The sequence below is a fragment of the Antechinus flavipes genome, chromosome 1, assembly GCF_016432865.1.
Source record: "Antechinus flavipes isolate AdamAnt ecotype Samford, QLD, Australia chromosome 1, AdamAnt_v2, whole genome shotgun sequence".
NCBI classification, from domain to species: domain Eukaryota; kingdom Metazoa; phylum Chordata; class Mammalia; order Dasyuromorphia; family Dasyuridae; genus Antechinus; species Antechinus flavipes.
Window position 1 is genome coordinate 649,708,609 of NC_067398.1, and position 26,182 is coordinate 649,734,790.

General features: G+C 42.3%; 2 protein-coding genes and 1 long non-coding RNA gene across 4 annotated transcripts in view; 2 read left to right on the forward strand and 1 right to left on the reverse strand.

The window, feature by feature from the left end:
• OPLAH (5-oxoprolinase, ATP-hydrolysing) overlaps window positions 1–21,018 on the forward strand; it is a 46,517-nt gene extending 25,499 nt beyond the window's left edge. For both annotated transcript variants that reach the window (XM_051971333.1, XM_051971334.1), the window contains exons 17-27: window positions 17,550–17,710; window positions 17,899–18,000; window positions 18,303–18,477; window positions 18,643–18,827; window positions 19,089–19,235; window positions 19,348–19,482; window positions 19,569–19,718; window positions 19,798–19,955; window positions 20,036–20,196; window positions 20,436–20,533; window positions 20,772–21,018. In XM_051971333.1, coding sequence (XP_051827293.1) covers window positions 17,550–17,710; window positions 17,899–18,000; window positions 18,303–18,477; window positions 18,643–18,827; window positions 19,089–19,235; window positions 19,348–19,482; window positions 19,569–19,718; window positions 19,798–19,955; window positions 20,036–20,196; window positions 20,436–20,533; window positions 20,772–20,918 — 1,619 coding nt within the window. In that variant the 3' untranslated portion in view covers window positions 20,919–21,018. The remainder of the gene's footprint in view (window positions 1–17,549; window positions 17,711–17,898; window positions 18,001–18,302; window positions 18,478–18,642; window positions 18,828–19,088; window positions 19,236–19,347; window positions 19,483–19,568; window positions 19,719–19,797; window positions 19,956–20,035; window positions 20,197–20,435; window positions 20,534–20,771) is intronic.
• A 3-nt stretch (window positions 21,019–21,021) lies between these two features.
• On the reverse strand, window positions 21,022–24,074 carry LOC127544625 (sphingomyelin phosphodiesterase 5-like). Its single transcript, XM_051971338.1, has 8 exons — window positions 23,989–24,074; window positions 22,779–23,850; window positions 22,616–22,688; window positions 22,021–22,161; window positions 21,839–21,928; window positions 21,550–21,613; window positions 21,329–21,464; window positions 21,022–21,163 (listed from the first exon to the last, which is right to left on the reverse strand). The coding sequence occupies exons 2-8, from the start codon at window positions 23,649–23,651 to the stop codon at window positions 21,032–21,034; spliced, it is 1,509 nt and encodes a 502-aa protein (XP_051827298.1). The 5' UTR covers window positions 23,652–23,850; window positions 23,989–24,074; the 3' UTR covers window positions 21,022–21,031.
• A 156-nt stretch (window positions 24,075–24,230) lies between these two features.
• On the forward strand, window positions 24,231–25,669 carry LOC127544626 (uncharacterized). Its single transcript, XR_007949488.1, has 2 exons — window positions 24,231–24,557; window positions 25,033–25,669. It is a non-coding gene; the product is annotated as an uncharacterized LOC127544626 (long non-coding RNA).
• The last annotated feature ends 513 nt before the right edge of the window (window positions 25,670–26,182 follow it).

Sequence of the window (26,182 nt, forward strand, 5' to 3'; positions counted from 1 at the left end):
CATCATTCTCAAGAAAGTTTTACTGGAGTGGGGAAAAAGTAAATCAATTTTGGGAATTCCAAAACAAACTTTGGGTTGGAACTTGAAGCAAAGAATGCTTTGTGGGAAATTCCCTGAAGTGGAACCTAGTCTGTATGAACTCAGAAGTGGGGTTTTGGGCCACAGGTACCTAAAATAACACACAAATGTGATCATGACTAACAGTACAGAATGTGCAGCCTTTCCATATGAATACAAATATTTATATAGCAACTTATATTGTTATGTCTAAGAATTGGAAAGCTATATTGTAACAATAATCAACTGTGAAAATCATAGTAGTAACTTTGATCAATAAAAAAATTTATGACAATTCCAAATGACTTCATGATGAAAAAATGCTAACCACTTTCCGAGAGAAAAGTGATGAACTCTGAGTGCAGATTGAAGAATATCTTTTTCACTTTGTTTTTCTTTTGCCTTTTTTTCCTACATGATTAATATGGACATATATTTTATATGATTTCACATACATATATATATATAGTATACATACACACATAAATATAAAATGAGTATTGTGTTATATGCTTTCTCAGTGAGTAGGGTAGGGGCTATAGGGAAGGAAAGATAGAATTTTGAATTGGAAAAAATAATGTGCATCTTTGGCTTTGAGTAGTTTATTTTATAAGGTGTGTATTTTATAAGAGAATCCCAAATTGAGGTTCTCCATGTTCTTGCGCTGAATTTGTGGATATTTAATGTTGTCTTCATTTAGGTAATGGTAATATCATATGTTTTTTTTTTTCTTTTGGTTTTGTTTTATGCAGCCTGCCTCTTTGCAATCTCATTTTCCCTTATTTTTGTCTCTTATATCAGTCTTTTCTTATGATGCAGTAATGTTCCATTATAGCCACATTCTACTGTTTAGCCATTTCCTAAATTGTTGTGCATGTGGTTTGTTTCAGTTTCCATTGCAATTACTGCTGTCAATAGTTGCTCATCAGCAAATTTGTGTGTGTGTGTGTGTGTGTGTGTGTGTGTGTGTGTGTGTAAAGATAGGTCATTTTTTGTTAATAAACGCCTTTGGATAAAAAGATGATTTTTTTTTTCTGCCTTTGAAGAAGTCTTGCTAAGAAGATATAATTACTCCTATTGTCGGTGCCTTTCAGACTATGTATTGGAATCCATAATGATTCATGATGAAACCCTGAGATGATGAATGAATAGACTTGCCTTGGGTATTCTTTGATAGAAAGATCCATTCTGGATAATTGATTGAGTCATGGCTAGTCATATATTTGAACCATTATATTTGACTTTTGATGTTGAAAAAAGGACAACAGAGGGCAGCTAGGTGGTTCAGTAGATAGAGCACCAACCCTGAAGTTAGGAGGAGCTGAGTTCAAATCTGGTCTCAGATACTTCCTAGCTGTGTGACCCTGGGTAAGTCACTTAACCCCAATTGCTTCAGCCAAAAAAAAAAAAAGAAGAAGAAAGAAAGAAAGAAAGAAAGAAAAAGAAAAGAAAAGAAGGAAGGAAGAAAAAGAAAGAAAGAAAGAAAGAAAAAAAAGGACAACAGATGCAGAGCAGAAAGAGTAAAAGAAGGGACTAAAGTGACCATGGAGACAGCAGCAGCTAGAGTGTCTCTTGGAGTAGTAGAGCAGAAACAGAGATACATGAAAAAAAGGAGAAATTCTAGGGTTAACTCAGGAGAGAAATGTAGTATTTCCTTTATAATACTAGATTCTTGGACCAAGTTTTCTTGATACGAGGAAGAATTTCTGGACTTGGTTGACCAGGTGGAAGAGCTGTAGATCCAAGCAGGAATCAGAGCTAAGGAATAGTCAGAGACAGTTCCACAGCAGCAAGTAGCAAAACTAGATCATATATACTCAGTGTCAGTGGGCTGGCTAGTCATGTGGACAAATCAGAGGGGTCAGCTATCTAGTGATAGCTGATATCACAGTGGATATTGTGCTGGACCTAGAGCCAGGAAGACCTGAGTTTAAATCTGGCTTTAGACACTCATTACTGTGTATGACCCTGGGCAAGTCACTTAACTTATGTCTGCCTCAGTTTACTTATCTACAAAATGGAGATGATAGTAATATAACCAATGTCCCAGTGTTATTATGAGGATCAAATGAGATAATAGCATTCAACCCAGTGCTTGGCACATAGTAGGTATTTGATAAATCCTTCCTTCCTCTGTTCTCCAAGTCTAGATGACTATAATTCCCTCTAGGTAGTTGAATTTACCAGGGTAAAAAGGACTGATTTTCTACTATACTTTTACCTTTATAGTGAAATCATGGGACTCACTAGAGAGGGAAAAAATTGTCTTGATTGTGATGAGTTTGAGTATAAGGCCTTTGTGTTTGTGTTTTGTGTCTACTAGGACAAAAACTATACCGTGGTTGAAGTATTAGCCTTATTTTAAAGAGAGGGAAAATGACTGAAGTCCTGGCTAGAAAATTGAAGAACTTAGTAGGAGGTTCAAGGTGAATATTTCTTCCAGGTGAAAATGATGGATTGGGAAAGAAAGGACATGGAAAAAGGACAGCTGACTATTTGGATTTTATCAGAGAATGGGACTTAGTATTTTGAACGATGGCTTATGATCCTGGAACCACGTGCTATTATTATCTCCAGTTTGTAGTTGAGGAAACTGAGGCAGGTAGAAGTTAAGTTATTTGCCCAGGATCATACATCTAGTAAGTTTTTGAAGCCAGATTTGAACGTGGGCTTTTCAGATTCTAGCCATGGTGCTTTATCTACTGGGCCATCTAGTTGTTTCTATGGGAGCAGAGAAAAATTCTGTGATGAATTTGTGAAGCAGATTCCTAGGTATAACAAATGTTACATAGGAGGAGCCCTGATAAGGGTGGTTTTGATTCATCCTCAGGAGGAAACAATATGGCAGATGTTTGGGAACAGTGTCTATGGCTTTAGGTATCTCATACCAATCTACAGAATATGGCTAATGAACAAAGTATGCTGGGACTTTTAAAATAAAGGGAAATAAAAACTGAAATGAAAATATAGTCATTGAAATATAGCAATGCAAGGGTATCCCTTGTTTTGGTAGAAGGAGTGGTAGATGAGCACCATCTATTTAGAAAGTATACATATACCCTTATGGAAATCCATGATTCCAAAGAGATTATTTGGGTGAGCATAAAATAAATGAGAAACAAAAATAATAGCATGGAAGGAATATACTACAGATTGCATGTCCAGTGGAAGAAATGAGTGATAAGTTATTGACATGAAATTGATACAAGTGTGGGGCAGAGTAGGGATAGATGAGTTCAGTTACTGGGTATCTCATTCCATTTAAAAAAATAGACATCTGATGAAAACTGCCTTCCTAACAGTTTCACTTCTTAGAACATGGGAAACTTTGGGGAGAAGTGAGCATTCCAACTCACTGTGGAATAAGGAGAGTAAGTCAGGGCATAGATCAGACACATGCTTTAGATTTTTGAGAGCAGATTTCAAAGTGCACCGAGAAAGGATATGTAGGATCCTCTGGCCTAAAATTCTATAGGGGGAGTCCGCCTAGGATGAATGGAAAGCTTAAAGGATGAAATTCCAAAGACTTTAAGAGATAATTCTGATGAAAAGGAAAAGAACTCTAAAGAGACTGGTGGATAGAATAGACCTTGTGTCAGGAGACCTGAGTTCAAATTCTGTCTCAGACACTTACTGTCTGTATAATTTTGGGCAAGTCAATCCCAATTTCTTGAGAGAGAGAGTAAAAGAGAAAGAGAATGAGAAAGAGGCAGAGAAAGAGAGAGAGAGAGAGAGAGAAAGAGAGAGAGAGAGAGTATGTTACAGGAAACTCATCAAAGAACTTAGAGTATAAAAACATGAATAGAAAAGGTAGGAAACAGATCATGAATATAGTACTATGACATGGTCTTATAAGAATAATGACAGGAAAGTTTAAAGCTCAGATTGTTCTGAACTTAGACTAAGGACTAAGTTTTGTTTTGTTTTTTATTTTTTGTTTTGAGCTACGTGAGGGAAAAGAGGAGAATGAAAGAAGGGGTAAGACCTTTGTTTGGGTTGGATGGGACAGTGATCATGAATGATGATGATGAGAAAGCCAAGCTGTTCAAATCTTATATTACTTCTGTTTTCTCTGCTAAGGAGAATGATCTTTGGACTGGAAAGAGCAGAACACAAATGGCTAATAGGGAGTTGATATCCAAGAGTTCAAGTCACCAGACCCAGATGAACTACATTCTAAGGTACCAAAAGAACTGGCAGATGTGATTGCTGAGCCACTCACTATCAGTTATGTTTAAAAGGTTATGGAAAATGGGAGTGGTACCACAGGATTGGAGAGGGGCTAATGTTAATCCTGATTTTCAAAAAGGGAAGAATTTGGAATCTGTAAATTTTAGCTCAGCGAGCTTTGCTTAGGTTCTGGAAAAAAAAAATTAGGATATGTCATTAAAAGGATGGTTAGTAGACATCTAGAGAAGGAAACAGTGATCACAGTGAACTAGCATGGCTTCATCAAGAACAGATCATGTCCGACAAACCTAATTTTCTTTTATGACCATGTTATTTTGTGGATAGATCAGGGGAATGCTGCATAGATAGTTCACCTAGATTTTGGCAAATCAGTTTACAAAATCTTTCATGCAATTCATGTGTAAAAGTTAGGGAGATTTGGACTTTATATAGATAGATTTTGGATCTAGTTAAAGGCTGTACATAAAGTGCTATTATTAGTGGATTGATGTCATCTTGGAAGAAGGTCTCCAGAAGTTCTCAGACATTTGAGCTTATCCCTGTGCTGTTTATTAATTAAAAGTAATTTTTAAAAAATGATATGGCATCCATGGTATGCTTGCAAATTTGCAGATGAAAATGAAAAAGGATAACTAACATGTTGGGTGATACTGAAAAGGTATCAACAAATTAGAATTTTGGGCTGAAGCTATTACGGTGAAATTTAATAAGGTTAAATGTAGTCTTAAACTTGAGTTAAAAAAATCAACTTTATAAATATAAATTGGAGGAGCTATGGCTAGATAGTAGTTCATATAGAAAAAGCTCTGGAGGTTTGAGTGGACTATAGATTCAATCTGAATAAGTTAATAATATGACTTGTAGACCAAAAAAAATCTAATCTGAACTTAGACAGGATTAAGAGGCATAGTATATAGAAAGAGGGAGGGACTAGTCTTGCTATAATAAGGTCATAACACATCTAGAGTATTATGTTCAGGTCTTATCCAATTGTAGGAAGAAATTTGATATCCTGTATGCAGAAAAGATAGTCCAGATTGGTGAAGGGCATTGGGATTATGTTAGATGAGGATTCTTTGAAGGAATTTGGAGTATTTCACCTAGAGAAGAAAAGACTTTGGGGAGGTCAAGAGAGTTATATTCAAATAAGTGGATTTGGTTTGTTCTGCTTGGTCCTAGAGGGAAAAACTAGAGTTTAATTGTAGGGGATGCATATTAAGGTTTGGATTACAGAAAAATCCTTCTTACTATTGAGTCATCTCTGATTGAAATGACCTATCTTAGCAGGTAGATATTGGTAGGAAGGGATAATAGATGATACACTTTTATGGAAATCCATGAACCCAAGAAGATTAATTAGGTGAGAATAAAAAAAAATTACCAATTGCCAGGTGTCCAATTTCATTAAAACAGAGACATCTGATGAAAATTCTCACTTGCTTTCCTGAGTTTCTTCTTAGAAGATGGGGAGCACTCTCTAGAAGTCTTCAAGCACATGTCAAGTAACTTCATGAAGTAATTTATATTGAAGTATAGATTAGCCTATATGGCTCTGGGGTTTCTTCCAACATCCAAATTTTTTGATTCTGTACCTTGAATTCAAATCAAGTCATGAAGTATTTATTAATTGCCTTCTATGTGCCAGGAATTGTGTTAAGTTATGGGGATAAAAAAAGCAAAAATATTCCTTCTTTTAAGGAACTCATAGTCCAATGAAGGAGACAACATATATACAAATGATACAAACTTTTCCTGTGGAAAAGTTGGAGATAATCACAGAGGGAAGGTACTGAGATTAAGGAGGACTAGGAAAGTCTTTTTTTTATATAATAGCTTTTTTTTTTAATAATAGCTTTTTATTTTCAAAATATATGTAAAGATAGTTTTCAACATTCATCCTTGCAGAACCTTGTGTTTCAAATTTTTCTTCCTCCCTTTCCTCCATTCCCTCCCATAGACAGCAAGTAATCCAATATATGTTAGACATGTGTTGTTCTTCTGTACATATTTCTGCATTTATCATACTGCTCAAGAAAAATCAGATCAAGAAGGAAAAAAATGAAAAAGAAAACAAAAAAGCAGCAAACAACAGCAAAAAAGATGAAAATACTATGTTGTGATCCACATTCAGTCCTTCTAAGTTCTCTTTCTGAATGCAAATGACTCTTTCCATCATAAGTCTATTGGAATTGGCCTGAATCACCTCATTGTTGAAAAGAGCCACATAGGAAAACCTTCTTAAAGATGGAATCTTATAGATGGCTCCAAGGGATCCAGAGATGTCAGGAGGTAGGATGAAGAAGGAAAACATTTTAGGCAGGGAGAGACAGCCATGGAAAGTGCCTGGAGTCAATACAGAGTGTTTTGTTCAAAGAACACAGCAAGGATAGGAGAGTCATTAGATTGGCGAGTAGATGGAAGGCAGTAAGGTCTAAGGAGATTGAAAAAATAGAAAGAGAACAGGTTATAAAAGGCTCTGAATGCCAAACAGAGGCTTCCTCAGAGAGGCAACATTAGAGTTTAAGGTAGTATCATGGCGAGATCTGATCTTTAGAATGACTTTTTTAGCTAGTTGCATGGAGGATGGACTGGAGTGGAGAGAGACTTGAAGCTAGGAAATCAATTAGCAGGTGATCCAGATAGTCCAGAGTGAGAGATGATGAGAACCTGCGCCAGGATGATAGAGTTAGAAGAAAAGGGGTTATGTATGAGATACTGCAAAGGTAGAATTGCCATGACTTGGCTATCACCTTTCTCCTCTTTTCCTCCTTGTCTATTCTCCACCAGTTAAGACTTAGAACCCATTTTAGGATTAAAAGAACAGAAGTTAAAATTCTGGTGGACAATTGTGAGATCCCTGAAAGCCAAGCAGGATAGATAATTCTTCAAGGAAAGATTGGGTCTGATCAGCAACTACTTTTTTTTTTTTTAATAACTTTTTATTGATAGAACCCATGCCAGGGTAATTTTTTACAACATTATCCCTTGCACTCACTTCTGTTCCGATTTTTCCCCTCCCTCCCTCCACCCCTTCCCCTGATGGCAGGAGGTCCTATACATGTTAAATAGGTTACAGTATATCCTAGATACAATATATGTGTGCAGAACCAAACAGTTCTCTTATTGCATAGGGAGAATTGGATTCAGAAGGTATAAATAATCTGGGAAGAAAAACAAAAATGCAAGCAGTTTATATTCATTTCCCAGTGTTCTTTCTTTGGGTGTAGCTGCTTCTGTCCATCTTTGATCAATTAAGACTCTCTTTATCGAAGAGATTCACTTCCATCAGAATACATCCTCAAACAGTATCGTTGTTGAGGTATATAATGATCTCCTGGTTCTGCTCATTTCACTCAGCATCAGTTCATGTAAGTCTCGCCAGTCCTCTCTGTATTCATCCTGCTGGTCATTCCTTACAGAACAATAATATTCCATAACGTTCATATACCACAATTTACTCAACCATTCTCCAATTGATGGGCATCCATTCATTTTCCAGCTTCTAGCCACTACAAACAGGGCTGCCACAAACATTTTGGCACATACAGGTCCCTTTCCTTTCTTTAGTATCTCTTTGGGGTATAAGCCCAGTAGAAACACTGCTGGATCAAAGGGTATGCACAGTTTGATAACTTTTTGAGCATAGTTCCAAATTGCTCTCCAGAATGGCTGGATGTGTTCACAATTCCACCAACAATGTATCAGTGTCCCTGTTTTCCCACATCCTCTCCAACATTCCCCATTATCTTTCCCTGTCATTCTAGCCAATCTGACAGGTGTGTAGTGGTATCTCAGAGTTGTCTTAATTTGCATTTCTCTGATTAATAATGATTTGGAGCATATTTTCATATGATAGACCAAATTTTAAAATGCAAAAAAAAAATTGGTTCAGGAATTAGCCTTTTCTGGATGACCATAGGTAGTTACAACATCTTTCACACAATTTTCTTGTTTTTAAATCCTAAAGATGTCCCTGGACTCTGCTTTCTATTAGAGCAGAGGGATCTGCCTACTTTGGATTAGGAAATATGTTGTAAATAAATGCTTGAGGCAACAAGCATACAAAGGATATTTGTCTTGAACTCAGCCCAGTTGGATGCAATTTACTCCATGGACCCAGGTTCAAGAACTGGGTAAGGTGCCAGAGCCGGAGTGAATGTGAAGACAAAGGGAAACTGTATTGCCTCTTGACTGATTATGAAACACCAGGCACCTGATTTCAGGAAAGGGAGTGAAGAATTGAGTATGACTTAGTTTTCTAACCTTTGTAACTGGAAAGATAGTGGTGTTCTCCACAGTAGTTGGGAAGTTAGAAGAGGGGGGAGTTTTGGGGAAGGATGAATTCTGAGCTAAAATCACTGAAAGAATACATAGAGAAAAAAGGACCCAGAATTAAGGCTTGGGATACACCCCATTCGGGGGAGCAGGTTATAGATGATGATCCAGAGTGATCAGACAGGAGTGATCAGGGAGACAACTGTATAGCAAAACTCAGAGAGGAGAGAGTATCCAGGAGAAAGGGTGGTCAGTATGGTCAGATGCTTTAGAGGGGTCCTGAAGGACAAGAATTGTGAGGCTATTGGACTTAGCAACTGGTAACCTTGGAGAAAGAGTTTCAGTCAAGTTATCAGAAATAAGATTGCAAGAGATTGAGAAAAGTGGAGGCAATGATCCCTTGAGGAAAAGGAAGGGTCACCCGGATGTTTTTAAGGGTTTTCTATTCATTTCTTTCAGAAAGAACCAAGACCCCAAATAAGTTCATTTCAGCATGCACTTTGGTACTTGTCTGCCTGACCTGAGTTCATAGAAATATAGCATCTAGAAAAAACAAGGGTGGTTATCCTGCTGTTCTTTGCCCTGGTGAATACTGGGTGTGGTTGTGGTTGCCACATTTAAAAAGGACATTGGCAAGTTAGAGGAGGGTGATCAAGATGGTAAAGAGACTTAAAATCATGGCATAAAAGATTGTGTGAAAATCTTGGATTAAGGAAGATAGAAGGCTAACACATAAAGGAATTCTCTAGGAAGGATTGAGGGCCATTATTCTTGACCAGACCCCTTAAACCGAGTATTATCTAAGGTCCTTTTTGCTCTTTGAGGCCCATAGCCTAGAGCTATTAGGAGGCCTCTCCTTCTGTAGCATTTTAATCTGATCTTTCCATATAGCTGTGTCTAAGGGAATGGGTACAAGAACTTCAGAATTCCAGAATCTATCAGTGAAGGGATCGTTTGCTGTTCCCTGTCTTGGCTCCCTGCTGAGCCTCCTTCTTTATATCTCCCTCTAGTGGTGGTAATTTTGATTTTTCCATTGTTCTGGCTATTCCTCTTCTGAGGAATTGTGTGTGAGTGTGAGTTTGTAAGTGCTTGTATGAGTGCTCCCTGGCATTCATCCTGGCTCCCTTTCATTTCTTGCTATATTTCTCTGTCTCTGATTCCTCTAGCTCTGTGTTTTCACTTGGAACCAGTTCTTTAATGCACACAGTGCCCTAAAAGGCATTATATTTCTAAATGTGTCCTACCTTTCCACCTACCTCTGTATTCCTTTGTTCTCTTGTCCCCTCTTTAAATTTTTAAAAAATTTTGGTGGTATATTATTTTTTCCAATTATAAGTAAAGATGTTTTTCAAAATTCATTTTTGCAAGATTTTGAATTCCAATTTTTTTCTCTCTCCCCAAGAGGACAAGCAACTAGGTTATACATGTACAATCAATTTTTAACATATCTTCATATGAATCATGTTGGGAAAGAAAAATTGGAACAAAAGATAAAAACCACAAGAAACAAAACAAAATTTTAAAAAGGTGAAAATAGTTTGCTTCAATTCTTATTTAATCTCCATAGTTCTTTCTCTGAATGCAGATGACATTTTCTATCCAAAGTCTATTGGAACTATTTTGGATCACTGTATTGCTGAGAGGAGCTAAATCTAGCATAGTTGATCATTACAGTCTTACTTTATATAATGTTCCCCTGTTTCTGCTCACTTTATTCAGCATCAGTTCATGTAAGTTTTTACAGACTTTGGTGAAATCATCCTGTTCATCATTTCTTATAGAGTATTAATATTCCTTTACATTCCTATACCATAACTTATTTAGCCATTCCTTATTTGATGGGCATCCACTGAGTTTCCAGTTCCTAGTCCCTACAAAAAGAGCTACTACAAATATTTTTACACATGTGGCTCCTTTTTTCTTTTCTATGATCTCTTTGGGATATAAATCTATATCCTATAGTGACACTACTGGATCAAAGGGTATGCACAGTTTTATAGTCCTTTGGGCATAATTCCAAATTGCTTTCCAAAATGGTTCAATCAGTTCAAAAGTCCCACCAACAATTCATTAGTGTTCTGATTTTCCCACATCCCCTCTTACATTTATCATTATTTTTTCCTGTCTTCTTAGCCAATTGGATAGGTGTGAGTTGGTACCTCAGAGTAGTTTTAATTTGCATTTCTTTAATCAATAGTGATTTAGAGCATTTTTTCATGTGATGGTTTTAAGTTCTTCTGAAAATTGTCAGTTCATATCCTTTGACCATTTTGTATAAATTTAACTCAGTTCTCTATATATTTTGGGAATGAGGCCTTCATCGGAAACACTGGCTATAAAAATTGTTTCCCAGCTCTCTGCTACCCTTCTAATCTTGGCTGCATTGATTTTGTTTGTGCAAAATCTTTTTAATTTAATATAATCAAAATTGTCCATTTTAAATTCATAATGTTCTCTAGTTCTTCTTTGATCATAGATTTCTCCCTTGTCCAAAGATCTGACCAGTAGACTATCCTTTGCTTTCCTTATTTGCTTATATTATCACTCTTTACATCTAAATCATATACCCATTTAGACCTTATCTTGGTATGGGGTGTTCCTGTTTCCTTTTTTAATGACTAAGTCCAGATTCAGGTCTGAACTCCATCACCAATGTAGTATCATCTTATTTAAGTTGGGAATCTTGAGTCAGAGACAGGATCCAAAGGACAACAAGACTCCAGAAGAAGGCCATTTCACATCCTGTGAAGGGACATCAGAAGCTGATCTTGGACCAATGTTAGGGGTAAAGTTGAAGGAGGCCTTGCAAGATCACAGTAGATCTCCTATCAGGAAGTACCTAAATATATGCCTGGATTGACAATATAAACTCATGGGTTCCATCTAGCCTGTTCTATCCTTGTACCAATGTAGATGGGGTCATTCAGCTCCTTGGCAACCCAAGTCTGCCAGGCTGCTACTTTTTCAAGTTGCTGACCAGTCATCCAGAGAAGTAGGGAAGCCTAAAGATTCTTCATTGAGAGGGCTTTCATTAACACCAAACTTTTTTCCTTTCTCCAAGTCCACTTCATCTGTTCTGACATCTTGAACTGAATTAATAGGAATCTGGGAATGCTTAATCCAGGGTCTGGTGAACTCAGGGACTTATGGCCACTTTCTGGACATAGAATTGTCTCAGTGGGAGCAATTCAGGGTTCTAGGTAAGACTGAGGGTAGCAAGTACCTATCAACGAATATTCCTTATGGCTGGGTCTAGTGATTCAGGATAATTATCTTTTATGTTCCTGACAAAACTAAATCTACCATATTCCCTATCATGTTAGGATTTGGGTGTCTGGTTGACACTGGTGGTTTTTATTCTATTTAGCATATTGCAATGGAATTACAAGGAGGTGTGTGGCTTTGGATAAAAAGTTTCCTGGTTGTCTCTAGAATCAGACATACGAGCAGTTCATTGACTTATTTGATGCCATCAAGGCAATCAATCAATCATCAACAAGTATTTATTAAGCACCTACCATGTGCCAGAGCTGTACTGGGGACTAGGAATAAAGAATGAAACAATTCTCACTCAAATGAAAAGGCAGATGTTTCTTTTTTTTAATTAAAGCTTTTTTATTTTCCAAACATATATATAGATAATTTTCAATATTCATCCTTGCAAAACTTTGTGTTCCAAATTTTTATTCCTTCCTCTCCACCCTTTTCCCTAGACGGCAAGTAATCCAATATATGTTAAACACGTGCAATTCTTCTATACATATTTCCACAATTACTATGCTACACAAGAAAAATCAGATCAAAAAGGAAAAAAAATGAGAAAGAAAACAAAAAGCAAGCAAACAACAACAAAAAGAGTGAAAATGCTATGTTGTGATCCTCACTCAGTCCACACAGTCCTCTCTCTATAGATGGCTCTCTTCATCACAAGATCATTGGAACTGGCCTGAATCATCTCATTGTTGAAAAGAGCCACGTTCATCAGAATTGATCATCGTATAATCTTGCTGTTGCCGTGTATAATGATCTCCTGGTTCTACTTACTTCACTTAGCATCAGTTCATGTAAGTCTCTCCAGGCCTCTGAAATCATCCTGCTGATTGTTTCTTATAGAACAATAATATTCCATAATATATCCAGCCATTCTCCAGCTGATGGGCATCCAGTCAGTGTCCAGTCTCTTGCCACTACAGAGAGGGCTGCCACAAACATCTTTGCATATGTGGATCCCTTTCCCTCCTTTAGGATCTCTTTGGGATACAAACCCAGTAGAGATATTGCTGGATCAAATGATATACATAAAGTATGACTTTGAGCATAGTTCCAAATTATCCTCCAGAATGATTGAATCAATTCACAACTCCATCAACAATATATCAATGTCCCAGTTGTCCCATATCCCTTCCAATAATCATTATTAGCTTTTTCTGTCATCTTAGCCAATCTGAGAGGTGTGTAGTGTTGTTTTAATTTGCTTTTCTCTGATCAATAGTGATTTAGAGTACCTTTTCATATGACTACAAATAGTTTCAATTTCTTCATCTGAAAATTGTCTGTTCATATCCTTTGATCATTTCTCAATTGGAGAATGGCTAGAATTCTTATAAATGAGTCAATTCTCTCTATATTTTAAAAATGAGGCCTTTATCAGAACCTTTTAATGTGAAAATTTTTTTCCCAGTTAATTTTTTTCCTTCTAATCTTGTCTGCATTGGTTATGTTTGTACAAAAACTTTTTAACTTAATATAATCAAAATTATCTATTTTGTGTATAGAACTCTAGTTCTTCTTTGGCCACAAATTCCTTCCTTCTCCACAGATCTGAGAGGTAAACTATCTTTTGTTATTTTAATTTGCTTATAATATCACTCTTTTCAAAATCATGGATCCATTTTGATGCTATTTTGGTATATGCCATTAGGTGTTAGTCAATACCTAATTTCTGCCATACTAGTTTCCAATTTTCCCAGCAGTTAAATAGTGAGTTCTTATCCCAGAAGCTGGGATCTTTGGGTTCATCAAGCACTAGATTACTATAGTCATTGATTATTGTGTCTTTTGAGCCTCACTTATTCCACTGATCAACTACTCTGTTTCTTAGCCAGTACCAAATGGTTTTGATGACTGCTGCTTTATGATTTAGTTTTATATCTAGTACAACTAGAGGGCAGATGTTTCTTGCTCATACGCCCAGTAAATGCAAAGGTCCTTCTTGGAAAATCAGATACAAGTTGGTTTTGTTGTTTGTCCAAAAGCTGCAAGAAATATTTCATGGGACATTTGGTCATTTTGTATTTTGACATTTAGGTTAAATATTTGCAGAAAAACCCCTGAGAAAATAATTTAGCTTCTCTGTCAGCATCTGTTAAAGAGAATAAAAAGATAGAAAAAAGCTACAAAGTATTCCCTAAGTGAACTTAACATATCCTTGGATACTTGGTAACTTCAATCCAAAGTTGGTTGGAGGGGAAGAAGGCAAAAGAAAAAAATTTAGGTTGAAAATTATAGTTCAGAGGCCAAAAGAGCCTCTCTTGTATGCTTATTAATACTTTCTTTGAGAAAAGAAATGGAAGATATTATATGTAATAAGTATCAAATAATATCACAAAAGTTAAATCTCTCTTTCTAATTTCTTTATTTTTGCTGGGGCAGTTAGGTTTAAGTGAGTTGCTCAGGGTCACGCAGCTAGGAAGTGTTAAGTGTCTGAGGCTGGATTTGAACTCAGGTCCCCCTGACTTTAAGGCTGGTTCTCTATCCGCTGCGCCACCTAGCTGCCCCTAAATCAATATTCTAACTGACAAAGTGCCTTGTCACTGATGCACAAGTTATTCCTGTATCAGCTGGCTGTCTTTAGGCAGACTACCAACTCACTGGGGGAAAAGATCCAATCCAAATATCAACATAATATGTGGGAAGAGAACAAACATTTATTAAGCACCTCCTATGGGCTAAGCTCTTAAATATCTCATTTCATTCTCATGACAGAAAAGTCCAAATGAGAAAAAACAAATCATAAATGTGGTGGGCAGCTAAAATAAACCCTTCTTGACATGATAAAACTAGTGATGCTCAGAAGAGGTGGAAAGTAGGAGAGAGGTAGAGGAATGGACACCAACACAGATGACAACGATTTCCTAAAGGGTTTTAATTGCTATAAAGAACAGACCAAAAGAACCTGGATATTTTTTCAGTCAATATCTACTTGCTCTTTTTGTTATGCAGAAAGAGAGATGGAAGCCAAGGACAGCACTGACTGAGAATATTAACTTGTTTTTCAAAAACTTTACAGAGCAGAATAGTATAATATTATGGGTGACATTTTCCCAAAATAGAGCAAGAAGCAAGGTCAGGGAAAGATATATTGGTAAGGGACTTAACTAAGCAAAATCATCTCAAAGGTTTTTAAAGATGAAACTGGAAGGAGATCAACAAATGGATGAAAAGTGCACTGTCAAGATCTCTCTAACAAAACATTTTCCCTGTCAAGGACAGTGGAACATTTGGACATAGTCCCAGATGTACTGCATAAGGAAGCAGAAATAACCAGGAAGAAAATAAAGTTGAGAAGCAGTGGGACCAGACCTCATATGCATAGAAAAGTACTAAGAGATCAGTTCTCAAGATCTCTGAAAAGAGGGAAGTTGGTAACGGTGTGGGGAAAAATCTGGGATATTACCCATAAAACATATCTGAATGTCAGTGAATTGCATCAAGCTGCTAGAAAACTGAGGAATCTCTTCAGTGAGATATATAATTATTTTTAAAAGTTTGGTATAATGATTCACACAGGAAAATCTGCTTGGATGAAGAATTCCTATTGCCCAAACTACGTATCTTGGGCAGACGTTTTAAAGGAGCAATAAGCTGAACTCACAATGGATAGGAGTATAGGCTGGAATGCTTGTGGGAAGTCAGGCAGTTTTTTTTTTTAATAACTCTCTTTCTCCCTGAAACAAATGTCTTCCCTTTAAATACCAATATTCTTTTGGTAGTGATAAGTGGCAGAATACTAAAGTGTCTGAAGAATTTAAGTTCAAAAGGAAATACCAGGTAGACTTGAGTTGGTTTCAGAACATTGCAATCTAAGAATTTTATAGATGTGATAAATGACTGCTATCTGAGAAATATATAATGGAAATAAAAAAGGCCTATTCATCTAGGGAGAAGAAGGGATAAACAATGAACAGTTCATGTTTTTCACTGATATCTGTACAATGTCAAAAGGAATACCCTCACCAAGTTGGGTGAACCTTCTGTGACATATAATTAGGAATACATAGATATGTTTCACAGAATGAGAACAATGTTGCTGTTGGAGGAAGGACTTCCATCCATGAAATCCCAGATCTATTGGAGCAGGTGACCTGCCTATTTTTCTGCCTTCATATATATTCACCTCATTGTTTTATTAGCCCTTGCTGTGCTGTGCTCTATACTCCAGACCTAGATGCACCAGAGCTGCTGGATTCATGGCTGCCCTCCCCCCCTTTATTTTTGTGGGCAGACTAGGGTTTTTTTTTTTATTATAGCTTTTTATTTACAAGATATGTGCATGGGTAATTTTTCAGTATTGACAAATTACAAAACCTTTTGTTCCAACTTTCCCTTCCCTTTCCCCAGATGGCAGGTTGACCAATACATGTTAAATATGTTGAAGTATAAGTTAAACACACTATATATATACTTGTCCATACAGTTATTTTGCTGTACAAAAAGTATCAGACTTTGAAATAGTGTACAATTAGCCTGTAAAGAAAATAAAAAATGTAAGTGGACAAAAATAGAGAGATTGGGAATTCTATGTAGGGGTTCATAGTCATCTTTCGCTGGGTGTAGCTGGTTCAGTTCATTACTGCTCTATTGGAACTGATTTGGTTCATCTCATTGCTGAAGATGGCCACGTCCATCAGAATTGATCATCATTATAGTATTGTTGATCCTGCTCATTTCACTCAGCATCATGCAAGTCTCTCTAGGCCTTTCTGAAATCATCCTGCTGATGACTGCCCCTTTTACTAATATTAGACAACTAAGATAGGGATGGTTTCTAGTACTTGGCAGAATTGAAAGGATGTAGTTCCAAAGAAGATCTAGCTGATGTCAACTTAATATGTTCATTCTCCAGAATGGGTGGAGACCTTTAGCTGGTAAAATGTCATTACCCAAGCTTCAGGGCCCAGATGAACAGCCTGCTAGCAGCAAGTTGAGAAATCTCTTTGTTTAAGCTACTATGACCAAGCCTTGGACCCCATTTCTTGCTCCTTCTTTTAAGCCTTTTATTTGGCTCCTGGCTTTTATCCTGCTTTTTTTGGAGATGTTGCCTAACATATCTGACTCTGGCTCTCCTGTCTGAGTTTCTGATTACTTGATCTTGATTGAACAATGATTCAGGGCCCTTTTTGTGCCAGGAACATCCTGGCACTGTTTCTTTGCCAGGGCCACCCAGTTGTGACCTGTTTTGGAACTCCTATCTCATTAGAGTTGTGGCTGGAGGAAGCTACATACCAGAAAAGTGTGCATGTACACCCACCCTTGAGTTGGTCCCCATTCAATGGCACACTTAGGCGTAATTTTATGCAGATATTGAGCTAATACAATTTGGAGCCTGTAATTTCCACTCATGAGGGCTTTCCTTTGTTTTATTTGTAGAACATTAAAACTGTTGTCAGGTACCCAGGAGGGATCAGGCTTTTTCTTGGTCTCAAGAGGCAGAATTAAGAACAGGTGATGAAGGGTGTCGGGGTAGAGGAGATAAAGCTACAGGGAAGAGGGTATTTGCTCAGCAGGAGGAAATAATGGGAAAACTTGACCATCAGAACTGTCACAACACAATGAGCTAGTTTGGAAGATAGTGAGTTATATTTAAATAAAGGCTGGATGATACTATCCAGGGAGTTCCTACTCTAGATGAAGGTTAAGCTGGATGCATTCTAATGCTCTTGTGGGTTCATTTTGTGATGGGAGTCACAGTGGAATGAAGATAGTAGGGGGTCAGATAGTTCAAATAACTCTGCCTCCCCTCTCAGAGCAGATGGGGCGCATCCTGCAGCGTACAGCCATCTCCACAAACATCAAAGAACGACTGGACTTTTCCTGTGCTCTCTTTGGGCCTGATGGAGGCCTGGTCTCCAATGCACCCCACATTCCTGTGCATCTTGGTGCCATGCAAGAAACTGTGCAGTTTCAGGTCTGAACAGACCCCATTCTTCTCCCTTCTCCTTTGGCCCCTAGCCCCCATTCCCAATCTCCCATCCCTGTGATGGAGATAAGGATTGTACAGCTACTTGTCTCAGTTACTTGGCCTTTCCCCATTACTATTAAATCCCATCAACTCTTACCTTCACTAACCCCTCTCCCTGGGCCTTGTGCTTACAGATCAGTCATTTGGGTGAGGATCTACAGCCTGGGGATGTAATTCTGAGCAACCACCCGAGAGCAGGGGGCAGCCACCTGCCAGATCTGACAGTCATCACTCCGGTGAGGGGGGAGGTAGTTGTGGGATGGGGGGATAGATGAGGGGAGACAAATCAGGGTCATCACCATAGGGTGAAGTGGACACCTGGCCCTTGATGGACTGATTTTGGAGGACCTGATGCCCTAGGAGGTCCAAGGTCTGCCTCTAAGATTTGTGTAATTCACTTAACCTCTGGTCCCCAGAGTCTTCCTCTATAAAACGAGAGCTTGCATTTGGTGACCCCTGAAGTCTTCCTTCAGCTCTAAGTCTGACTATGATTCTGCCCCCTTCCTGCTTCACTTATTCCTCAATTGTGCTGCTGTAGGTGTTCTGGCCTGGTCAGCCCCGCCCTGTGTTCTATGTGGCGAGCCGAGGGCATCATGCTGACATAGGGGGCATCACACCAGGCTCCATGCCCCCCCACTCCACAGCGCTACAACAAGAAGGGGCCGTCTTTTTGTCCTTCAAGCTGGTTCAGAGGGGCGTCTTCCAGGAGGAGGGTGAGGAGGGAAGGGGAGGTGGAGAGGGGACTCCAAGGACCACTTGGAGAACACTAGTCAGAAGGGAGCTTAGGCACATGGTCTAGAGAAGCTGGGGAACTGGCGAAGAAGGGGTGAAAGAAAACATCAGCCAGTGATCCTTTCCCTCCTCTTGTACTCCACCAGCTGTGACAGAAGTCCTAAGGGCTCCAGGAAAGATTCCTGGCTGCAGTGGTACCCGAAATCTCCATGACAACCTGTCTGACCTCCGGGCCCAGGTGGCAGCCAATCAGAAGGGGATCCAGCTGGTAGGGGAGCTGATCGGGCAGTATGGACTAGATGTGGTGCAGGCTTACATGGCCCACATTCAGGTGAGAGCAGGCCTTGAGCTGTGTGCTGTCCATTTACATTCTACAAAACTTCCCTGTGCTCCTGTAGAGAGTGCTGGGCCTTGGGAGAGAAGGCAGGGGAATGCTAAGCTCTGTAGAGCTGGGGGAGAAGAAGAGGGAGCAGAACCTTAGCAGAAGCTGGGTCGCAGAACCTGCCAGGAACCGGCTAAGTCTGCTGTGGAAAGCATCTGAGTGTCTGCTTCCCTAGGCTTGGAAAGCATCCCTAAGTGTCTGCTTCCCTAGGCTAACGCGGAGCTGGCTGTCCGGGAGATGCTCCGGGCCTTTGGGGAAGCTCGGCAGGCCCAAGGGCTGCCCCTGGAGGTGAGTGCGCAGGATCACATGGATGACGGCTCGCCCATCCATCTTCTGGTGAAGCTCAATCCGGTACAGGTAGGACCATCATGGAGGGAGAGATAGGATGGGAGCGTGATTTGCGCCCTGGCTAGGCCTGGGGTGGGCTTCTGGCGAGGGTCTCAGCTGATACACAGTTCTCTGGCTCCAGGGCAGCGCCATCTTTGACTTTAGTGGCACAGGCCCAGAGGTGTTCGGCAACCTGAATGCTCCCCGAGCCATCACACTGTCAGCTCTCATCTACTGCTTGCGCTGTTTGGTGGGCCAGGATATCCCTCTGAATCAGGTGGGTCCCCCCGTCCCATCCTCTGCACCACGTCGGGGGCACTCCCTATTTATCAAGCTCTTTTGCTCCCTCTCTCCAACCCCTAGGGCTGTCTGGCTCCAGTTCAGGTGGTGATCCCGCAGGGCTCCATTCTGGATCCATCTCCAGATGCAGCTGTGGTTGGAGGCAACGTGCTGACCTCCCAACGGGTAGTGGACGTCATCCTGGCCGCCTTTGGAGCCTGTGCTGCTTCTCAGGTCTGGGAGAGGTTCAGGGATGGAAGGGCTGGGTGTCTGTGGCGCGCTCTCACACCAGCCTCCCTTCCCCATTCCTCAGGGCTGCATGAACAATGTGACTCTGGGGAATGCCCACATGGGCTACTATGAGACGGTGGCAGGGGGTGCAGGGGCAGGACCAGGCTGGCACGGGCGCAGCGGAGTCCACAGCCACATGACCAACACCCGCATCACTGACCCCGAGATTCTGGAGAGTCGGTGAGTGTGCGAGTCAGGGGCAACTGCCCTCAGGAGGTGGGGAAGAGGGGGAACCACATTGAGCCCTTCTGTTCCCCCAGGTACCCTGTGATTCTGCGTCGATTTGAGCTGCGGGAAGGCTCAGGAGGAAAGGGCCGTTTCCGAGGTGGGGATGGAGTGATAAGAGAGCTTCTTTTCCGAGAAGAAGCCGTACTATCTGTCCTGACTGAGCGCCGAGCCTTCCGGCCCTATGGACTCCTTGGTGAGACACCCCCTTCCCAACCTCCTTCCTTCACATTGACCACCCCATCCTCCCAAACAAATTCTACAGTTTTATTCTACTTGGAATAATTCTTTACAATTGGGATCTTTCTGGGCTGACCAAAGGGCATACTAAAGGGGAGGGGCCAGGAGAGAACCAAGGTCATATTTTGCAGTCAGCCCAGGTACGACAAAAGATTGTTATGATTTCAAGAACTGATTCTGTTGTGGTTTTTTCAGGGGGAGAACCCGGAGCCCCTGGACTCAATTTGTTAATCCGAAAAGATGGACGGACCATCAGTCTGGGGGGAAAAACATCGGTGACCGTGTATCCTGGGGTAAGGAACTCAAGAGGTAGGGAGGGAAGGATGTTCAGTACTCCAACAAAGCCCCAGAGATTCAGGGAACCTCTCCCCAAACATCTCCAACCACTTACAAAGTGAGCTTTGGAACTCTGGATTGCTGGTGTTCATTGTTTAATTTGGCTCCATTGAGGAAAGGGAAGAGTATAAAAAAGGAGCCACTGGAATAAAACAGTGGGAAAGGAGGGTCATCTTTTCTTCTCTGTCACTTCAGGATGCCTTCTGCCTGAAGACACCTGGCGGAGGTGGGTACGGGGACCCTGAGGAGCCAGCCCCTGCCCCTGGCTCCCCACCCCATTCAATCTGCTTTCCTGAACGAGGCAGCGTCTACGAGTATCGACAGGCACAAGAGGGTGTGTGAAGGGTGAGGGGGGGTGGTGAGCACCCTGCTAGGGCAACAATAAAGATCCCTGAAGTTGCCCCCATGCCACAGGGGTAGGGCCGGGGAGAAGCCACGGTCACAGTTTGCTGCTTTCATTGTTCAGTGTTGGCGTTGCCCCGGTCTGACATTGTCCTGGGCTCTGTGGTCACCCTGAGTCGTAGTCCTACAGCTAGATGGTCAGTCAGGCCCGCCAGACCAGTGCTAAAAGTCACTTGCTCTACAGCCTGTGGGATAGGGGAGGGAATTCTACATGAGGGAAGATCCCCCTTCTTCCTCCCTCCCACAGACCCTCAGATCCAACTCCCCCATGGCCCCAATGTAAATGAAAAATTGAGTGTTCTCATTCCTGTCCCTCAAATTGCTAGCTCTCCACTCCATGTGGCACTTACGGGGATGAGAAAGCTATGAGGCTGTCTCCGATATAAGATGTAGTCTATTCTTCTGCCTTGCCAGGACCCCGGGGGGAGGCTCCCAGTGGGAGGACCTGCAAGGTATATATGTCGCCCATCCTCTTGTTCCAGAGCACTAGAGGAATAAAGAAAGGAAAGGCTGGTATTATTAGGGAAGAAGTGGTGCTATAGCATCCAAACCCCGTCTCAGGGACACTTGCCTTCTCAGCTTCACAGGACAGCAGGCCACTGGGCAGTGTAGCGTCGGGAAACTCAGCAGGGTTCCTGGGGACCAGGAAGAAATGTGAGATCCAGAGCACATCTTGCTTTCCTTTGTCCCCTCAGGGCCAGGGGAAGGAAGGATAAGTCTGGGGCTCCAGGACAGAAAGTGCGGGGACTCCGATTCCCTGTCCAGGGATATTTTTATTGCTGAAGGGAACGATGTCTCATTCTAAGATTCTCCTGCTGGGGTGGATAGGGAATGGTGATCCAGACCTTGGCTGCTCCTACCTATGGCCCAGGGCTGCTCCTGACCTGGTCCCAACCTACAAGGATCTGTGAAGTGGGTGAACAGTTCATGCTCTTGTTCCCGGGCATCATCTTTCAGAGAGAAGGGAGGGAAAGGAACAGCAGCTTGGTTAGTAGAGGGCTAACTACTTTCCCCCCTTCCTCCCTTGGCCTTTGTCCCATACCTGGGGAACAGTTGTCAAAATTGAGGTCACCCATGAGCACACTGAAAGCAACAGCATCATCATTCTTGTCACTCTGTGCTTCAAACTGCTCAGCCCAGCCCAGCAGAAGTGAAAGTTGCTCACAGCGAATGGCCCAGTCCTCTGAGGAAGGTAGGGAATGGGCTAGGGTATCTGCTGCCCTTTCCCTCCCTTCCCTCCCAACCCTGTGAATCTGGAAACTAGGCGGTGGGGATGGGGAGGTCAAGGGAACCATGAGTCGCCTATGAATGCTGGCCAACAGAGAGGCCATGGAGGAAATAAGAGCAGGGGGAAGGGTTGGGCTTGGAGAGATGGAAACTGTTAGGTCAGTGGGGCAAAGATGGCCATGGCCTCAGCCATAAAAGGTAGAGAATAATAAAAGCAAACCATGTGCTAGCAGAGGATGGGATAGGGTTGGGGGCCAGGGATGAAGGACTGGGCAATAGTTGAGGAAATTTTAAAGAAAGAGCAGTCCCCTCACCAGCGCCAGCCTCTTGTGTCAGTTGATATATATTAGTGATAATTTGTCTAGTGAAAGGATTCCCTAAAAGACATCCTAGCCTGGGGTTCTGGCTCACCTCAGGGGCGTGCAGATGGGTACAGTGCAGGTAGCCCACAATCCTCCGCTTGTCCAGCATGCCCAGCTGTACCTGCAATACCATGGGCATTGCCATTTCTTCTAGGGTCAATCTTTGACCCCCGGACTCAACCCACAAGTGGCCCTTAGGAATACTGCCTACCTGAACCGAGAGTAATCCCTTGGAGGCAAGTGCATCCTCCCTCCGGCTATTAGGGAAGGGCAGGAAGCGGGCGCTGAGCACCGGGTATCTGGAGACCAGCAAGAGTCCACTACCCAAGAGTTTGAGCTGAGGCCCTGGAGAGAAGCCGGTGGTCCCCACATCGTATATCACAGGGCCTAGGATGCTTGCCAGGCGTCTGGCTAGCCTACTTGCCGCTCTTATGTCAAACGTTTCTTGAAGGCACACAAAGTCCAGGCTACCAGGCAGGGCTGACGTCAGCTCCCCTACCAGGGAACTAGCCTGGGGCGGACTGGAACCCGTGGCCCCGTAGCTTGGCCCTTTGGCTCCCCCGAGTAGGGCAGTACCCACATACTCTGCCCGCTGCTGGCTATGCTGCAGGTTGCTGAACCGGGCCAGGCCATCAGGCAGCAAGCAGAGGTTGGCAGTGAGAAAGCCAAAGCTTCTGTGGGGATCTGACGCAGGGCACCAGGGCGAGGGGGGTGTCCAATTCCCGGGAGGTGGCTGATAGCAGAAAGGGCGGCGACAAGGCTGAAGAGGTAACCAGAGCAGCAAGCCCAGGAGCAGCAGGGGCACAGCTGCTATCAGCAGCAGCAGGGCTGCCAACGTTCCTAGCAGGGTGACCAGAAGATGACACAGTCTCCTCGGGAGGGGAGTCAAAAAGGGAAATGGAGTGCGGGGAGTGGGCACCCAGCACACCAGAAGCCTGTCCAGGGCCCAGTAGGCAGGGAAGAGCAGGGCCCGGGCCAGGCGGTGCAGAACATGCAGGACGGGGTGGGGGAATGGGGATGACCGCAACCCTCCCAGCCCCGGGGGCCAGCTGGCTGGGGGGGCACCGGGGCTCCGGGCCCGCATTGGGAAAGGAGGGGACCAGGGGATCCTGCTTGAGAGGCACTTCTCTCGTTGGAAAGGGGGCTGCTCTGCCTTCCTCAGGACCAGGCTTGGCTCTGCCCCTGGGCTTCATCTTTCCCCCAAGCTGGGGGATCTGGTAGAAGGCCGATCATCTGTCCAAAGGAGACCGCAAGGCAGAGGAGTGAGAGGGTGACCAGGGACTCTGGAGAGCAGAGACAGGCAAGGAGTGGAACGCGTGAGAGGAGGGAAGAGGGGGGCTGCAGGAAGGGGATTGGAGGGCCAAAGCGGAAGAGGAATGAGGGTCGGGAAGGAGGCCCCGGGGACACATCCCTTTCCTTACCTGAACTTGGAGGAGTGTGGCGGCGGAAGCCGGAAAATGGAAAGAGAAAGTGAAGACAGTGCGAGAGCCCGCCCCCGGACTCAGGCCACGCAGGTCCCGCCCCGGCCAGATAAGGCTGGAAGCCGGGGGGCCATGGGCGGTGGTCCGGCCCAGAGCTTCGAGAGCGGCCTGTGGGAAGGCAGCCCCCGGGAGTGAGAGGGGAGGGATCGTGCTGTGCTGACCCCTACTAGCATCGCCGTGGGCTGTAGTCCTACTCTGCTGCCGCGCTGGGACCTTCTCTGGTGGAAAGACAGCCCAACTGACCGGACCTGAGAAAACATCGGCGCAGGGCTTTCCCGTTATTAAAGAGGGCATCGCCTCTGAAGCTTAAGGATCGTAGCAAAGTCTCTGGAGCACTGAGATAAAGAAATTTGCTCAGAGTCACCCAGTACGTTTCATTAGAAGGGACTCGAACGCAGCGCGTCTTGCCGGCTCCAAGGCCGGCTCTCTCTTTCGGCCGTTTCGTTATTCGTCTGTCTGGCGACTAAGACTGGCGAGGGTCTCTAGTGCTGCCTTCTATGCAGCAGCAGGTGAAAAAAACGGGAGAAAGCAGGAATGGGTGCTGCCAGAGTGGAGGGAGGACAGGAAAAGGAGCTAGTTGGGAAATCGGCCAGTCTGTGAAACGGGCAGATCTTTGGCTTTGGGGGCTGGGACCGAAATAGCCAGATTTTGAAGAGACTTGCATTAGAGGTAGCCAGGGAGAAATCTTTGGTCCATCCTTTCAGTCAGAAAATTACGCAGCCTTGGGGTAGTTTTGAACGTTTTACTAATTTGATCTACCCAATTTTATCAATTGTAATCTACTATCTGTCCCAGCCTTTGGCATACAAAAAAGAGGAATAGAAACCGGTTAGGTTAGCATACGCCTCAAGCATCCAAATGCAGCTCCACCCCAAAAGTTAAATAACCTAGCCAGGCTAAACTGACTGGAGTGAATTATTTACAAATTTGACCTCAGTTAATTTTCGTTTTTTTTTTTTTTTTTTTTTTTTTTTTTTTTTACAGATGTTTATTGAGATTTGCCATAGTGCACAACTCTAGGGGGTATATAAATGACTGTTCTTGACCTCAGGAAGTTTTTAAGAACTGGGTAAGAAACAGAACTATACAAACAGGTATAGAGGACAGAATACTGAGATGAATAAACAAAGAGCTGTGGAGGTTGAGGGAGAGATCATATGATCTCTCTAGGGCCTTCCCTTAGCCAAATTTTCAGGCCTGATCTTTAGACCTAAATTTCCATTTGTTTCTAAGTCTTATTTATTCAGACTCGAAAATATCTTTTCTGTCCCCCTTTTTATTCCTCTAGAATCCAGATAAAGGCCCTTTACTACCAGATCAGTCTATTGCAATGTATTTCTATAAAAGATCCCAACACAAGTCTGCAGAAAAGGACCTGCTCACTTTGTGGTACCCACTAAGTGCTGGGCCCTGCTTTCTAACTAAAGGATCTGCTACTGAAGGAGCTCACTCTGTACCAGTTGGGGGGGATGCAGTACCACCATGTGTTCATCACTGATATCTATAGTTCCCTGTAACTCATCTGTCTCTCATAGAGCCACCTTGATTTCATTAAGAATCTTTTTTTGAGGAGAAAAACATCAACTCAAAAATAAAAGATAACTGAAAGTGTTTAAAAATATTATCTCTACTAATTAACTAATCTGTCTTATCCTAAGCAGTCCAGGCAACTGTGATTCTCTGAGCCTCAAGTAGGGGCTAGAATTCTAGCCTAAATCCAGACTATCCTTTGTTAAACTGAAATCTAAAACCCATTGTTGGTGATGAGTTTATCTGTCTTCCCCTTTACCCCAAGTGATACTCCATCCCTGTCCTCAAAACTTTTAGAAGGACAATGGAACAATCATTATTCTTTGTTTCTTATGAGTTTGGACCCTGTCAATTCAAGTTCTCTCTAGGTTAGGAAATCAAAGTCTAGTTCTTCAATTCACTCTTTACTAAGCAATAGGAACATCTTACACTTTATAGCAGAACATATTTTTGGATGTAACAAGTATTATTTTTCTTATTTCACAGATAAGGAAAATTGGGCCTAGAAAAAGTTGACTTTCCCCCAATTACAGTTAATGATATTCAAAGCTGGAACTCAAAACTATTTTTCCCACATCTGCCTCTTTTTTCACTATTTATTACT

Coding starts and splice junctions, on each gene's coding strand:
- LOC127544625 (XM_051971338.1), bottom strand. CDS start 23,651: ATGCGGGCCCGGAGCCCCGGTGCCCCCCCAGCCAGCTGGCCCCCGGGG. Junction 21,465..21,549: donor TGTCCTGTGAAGCTGAGAAG/GCAAGTGTCCCT, acceptor TTATTCCTCTAG/TGCTCTGGAACAAGAGGATG. Junction 21,164..21,328: donor CTCATAGCTTTCTCATCCCC/GTAAGTGCCACA, acceptor CCTATCCCACAG/GCTGTAGAGCAAGTGACTTT.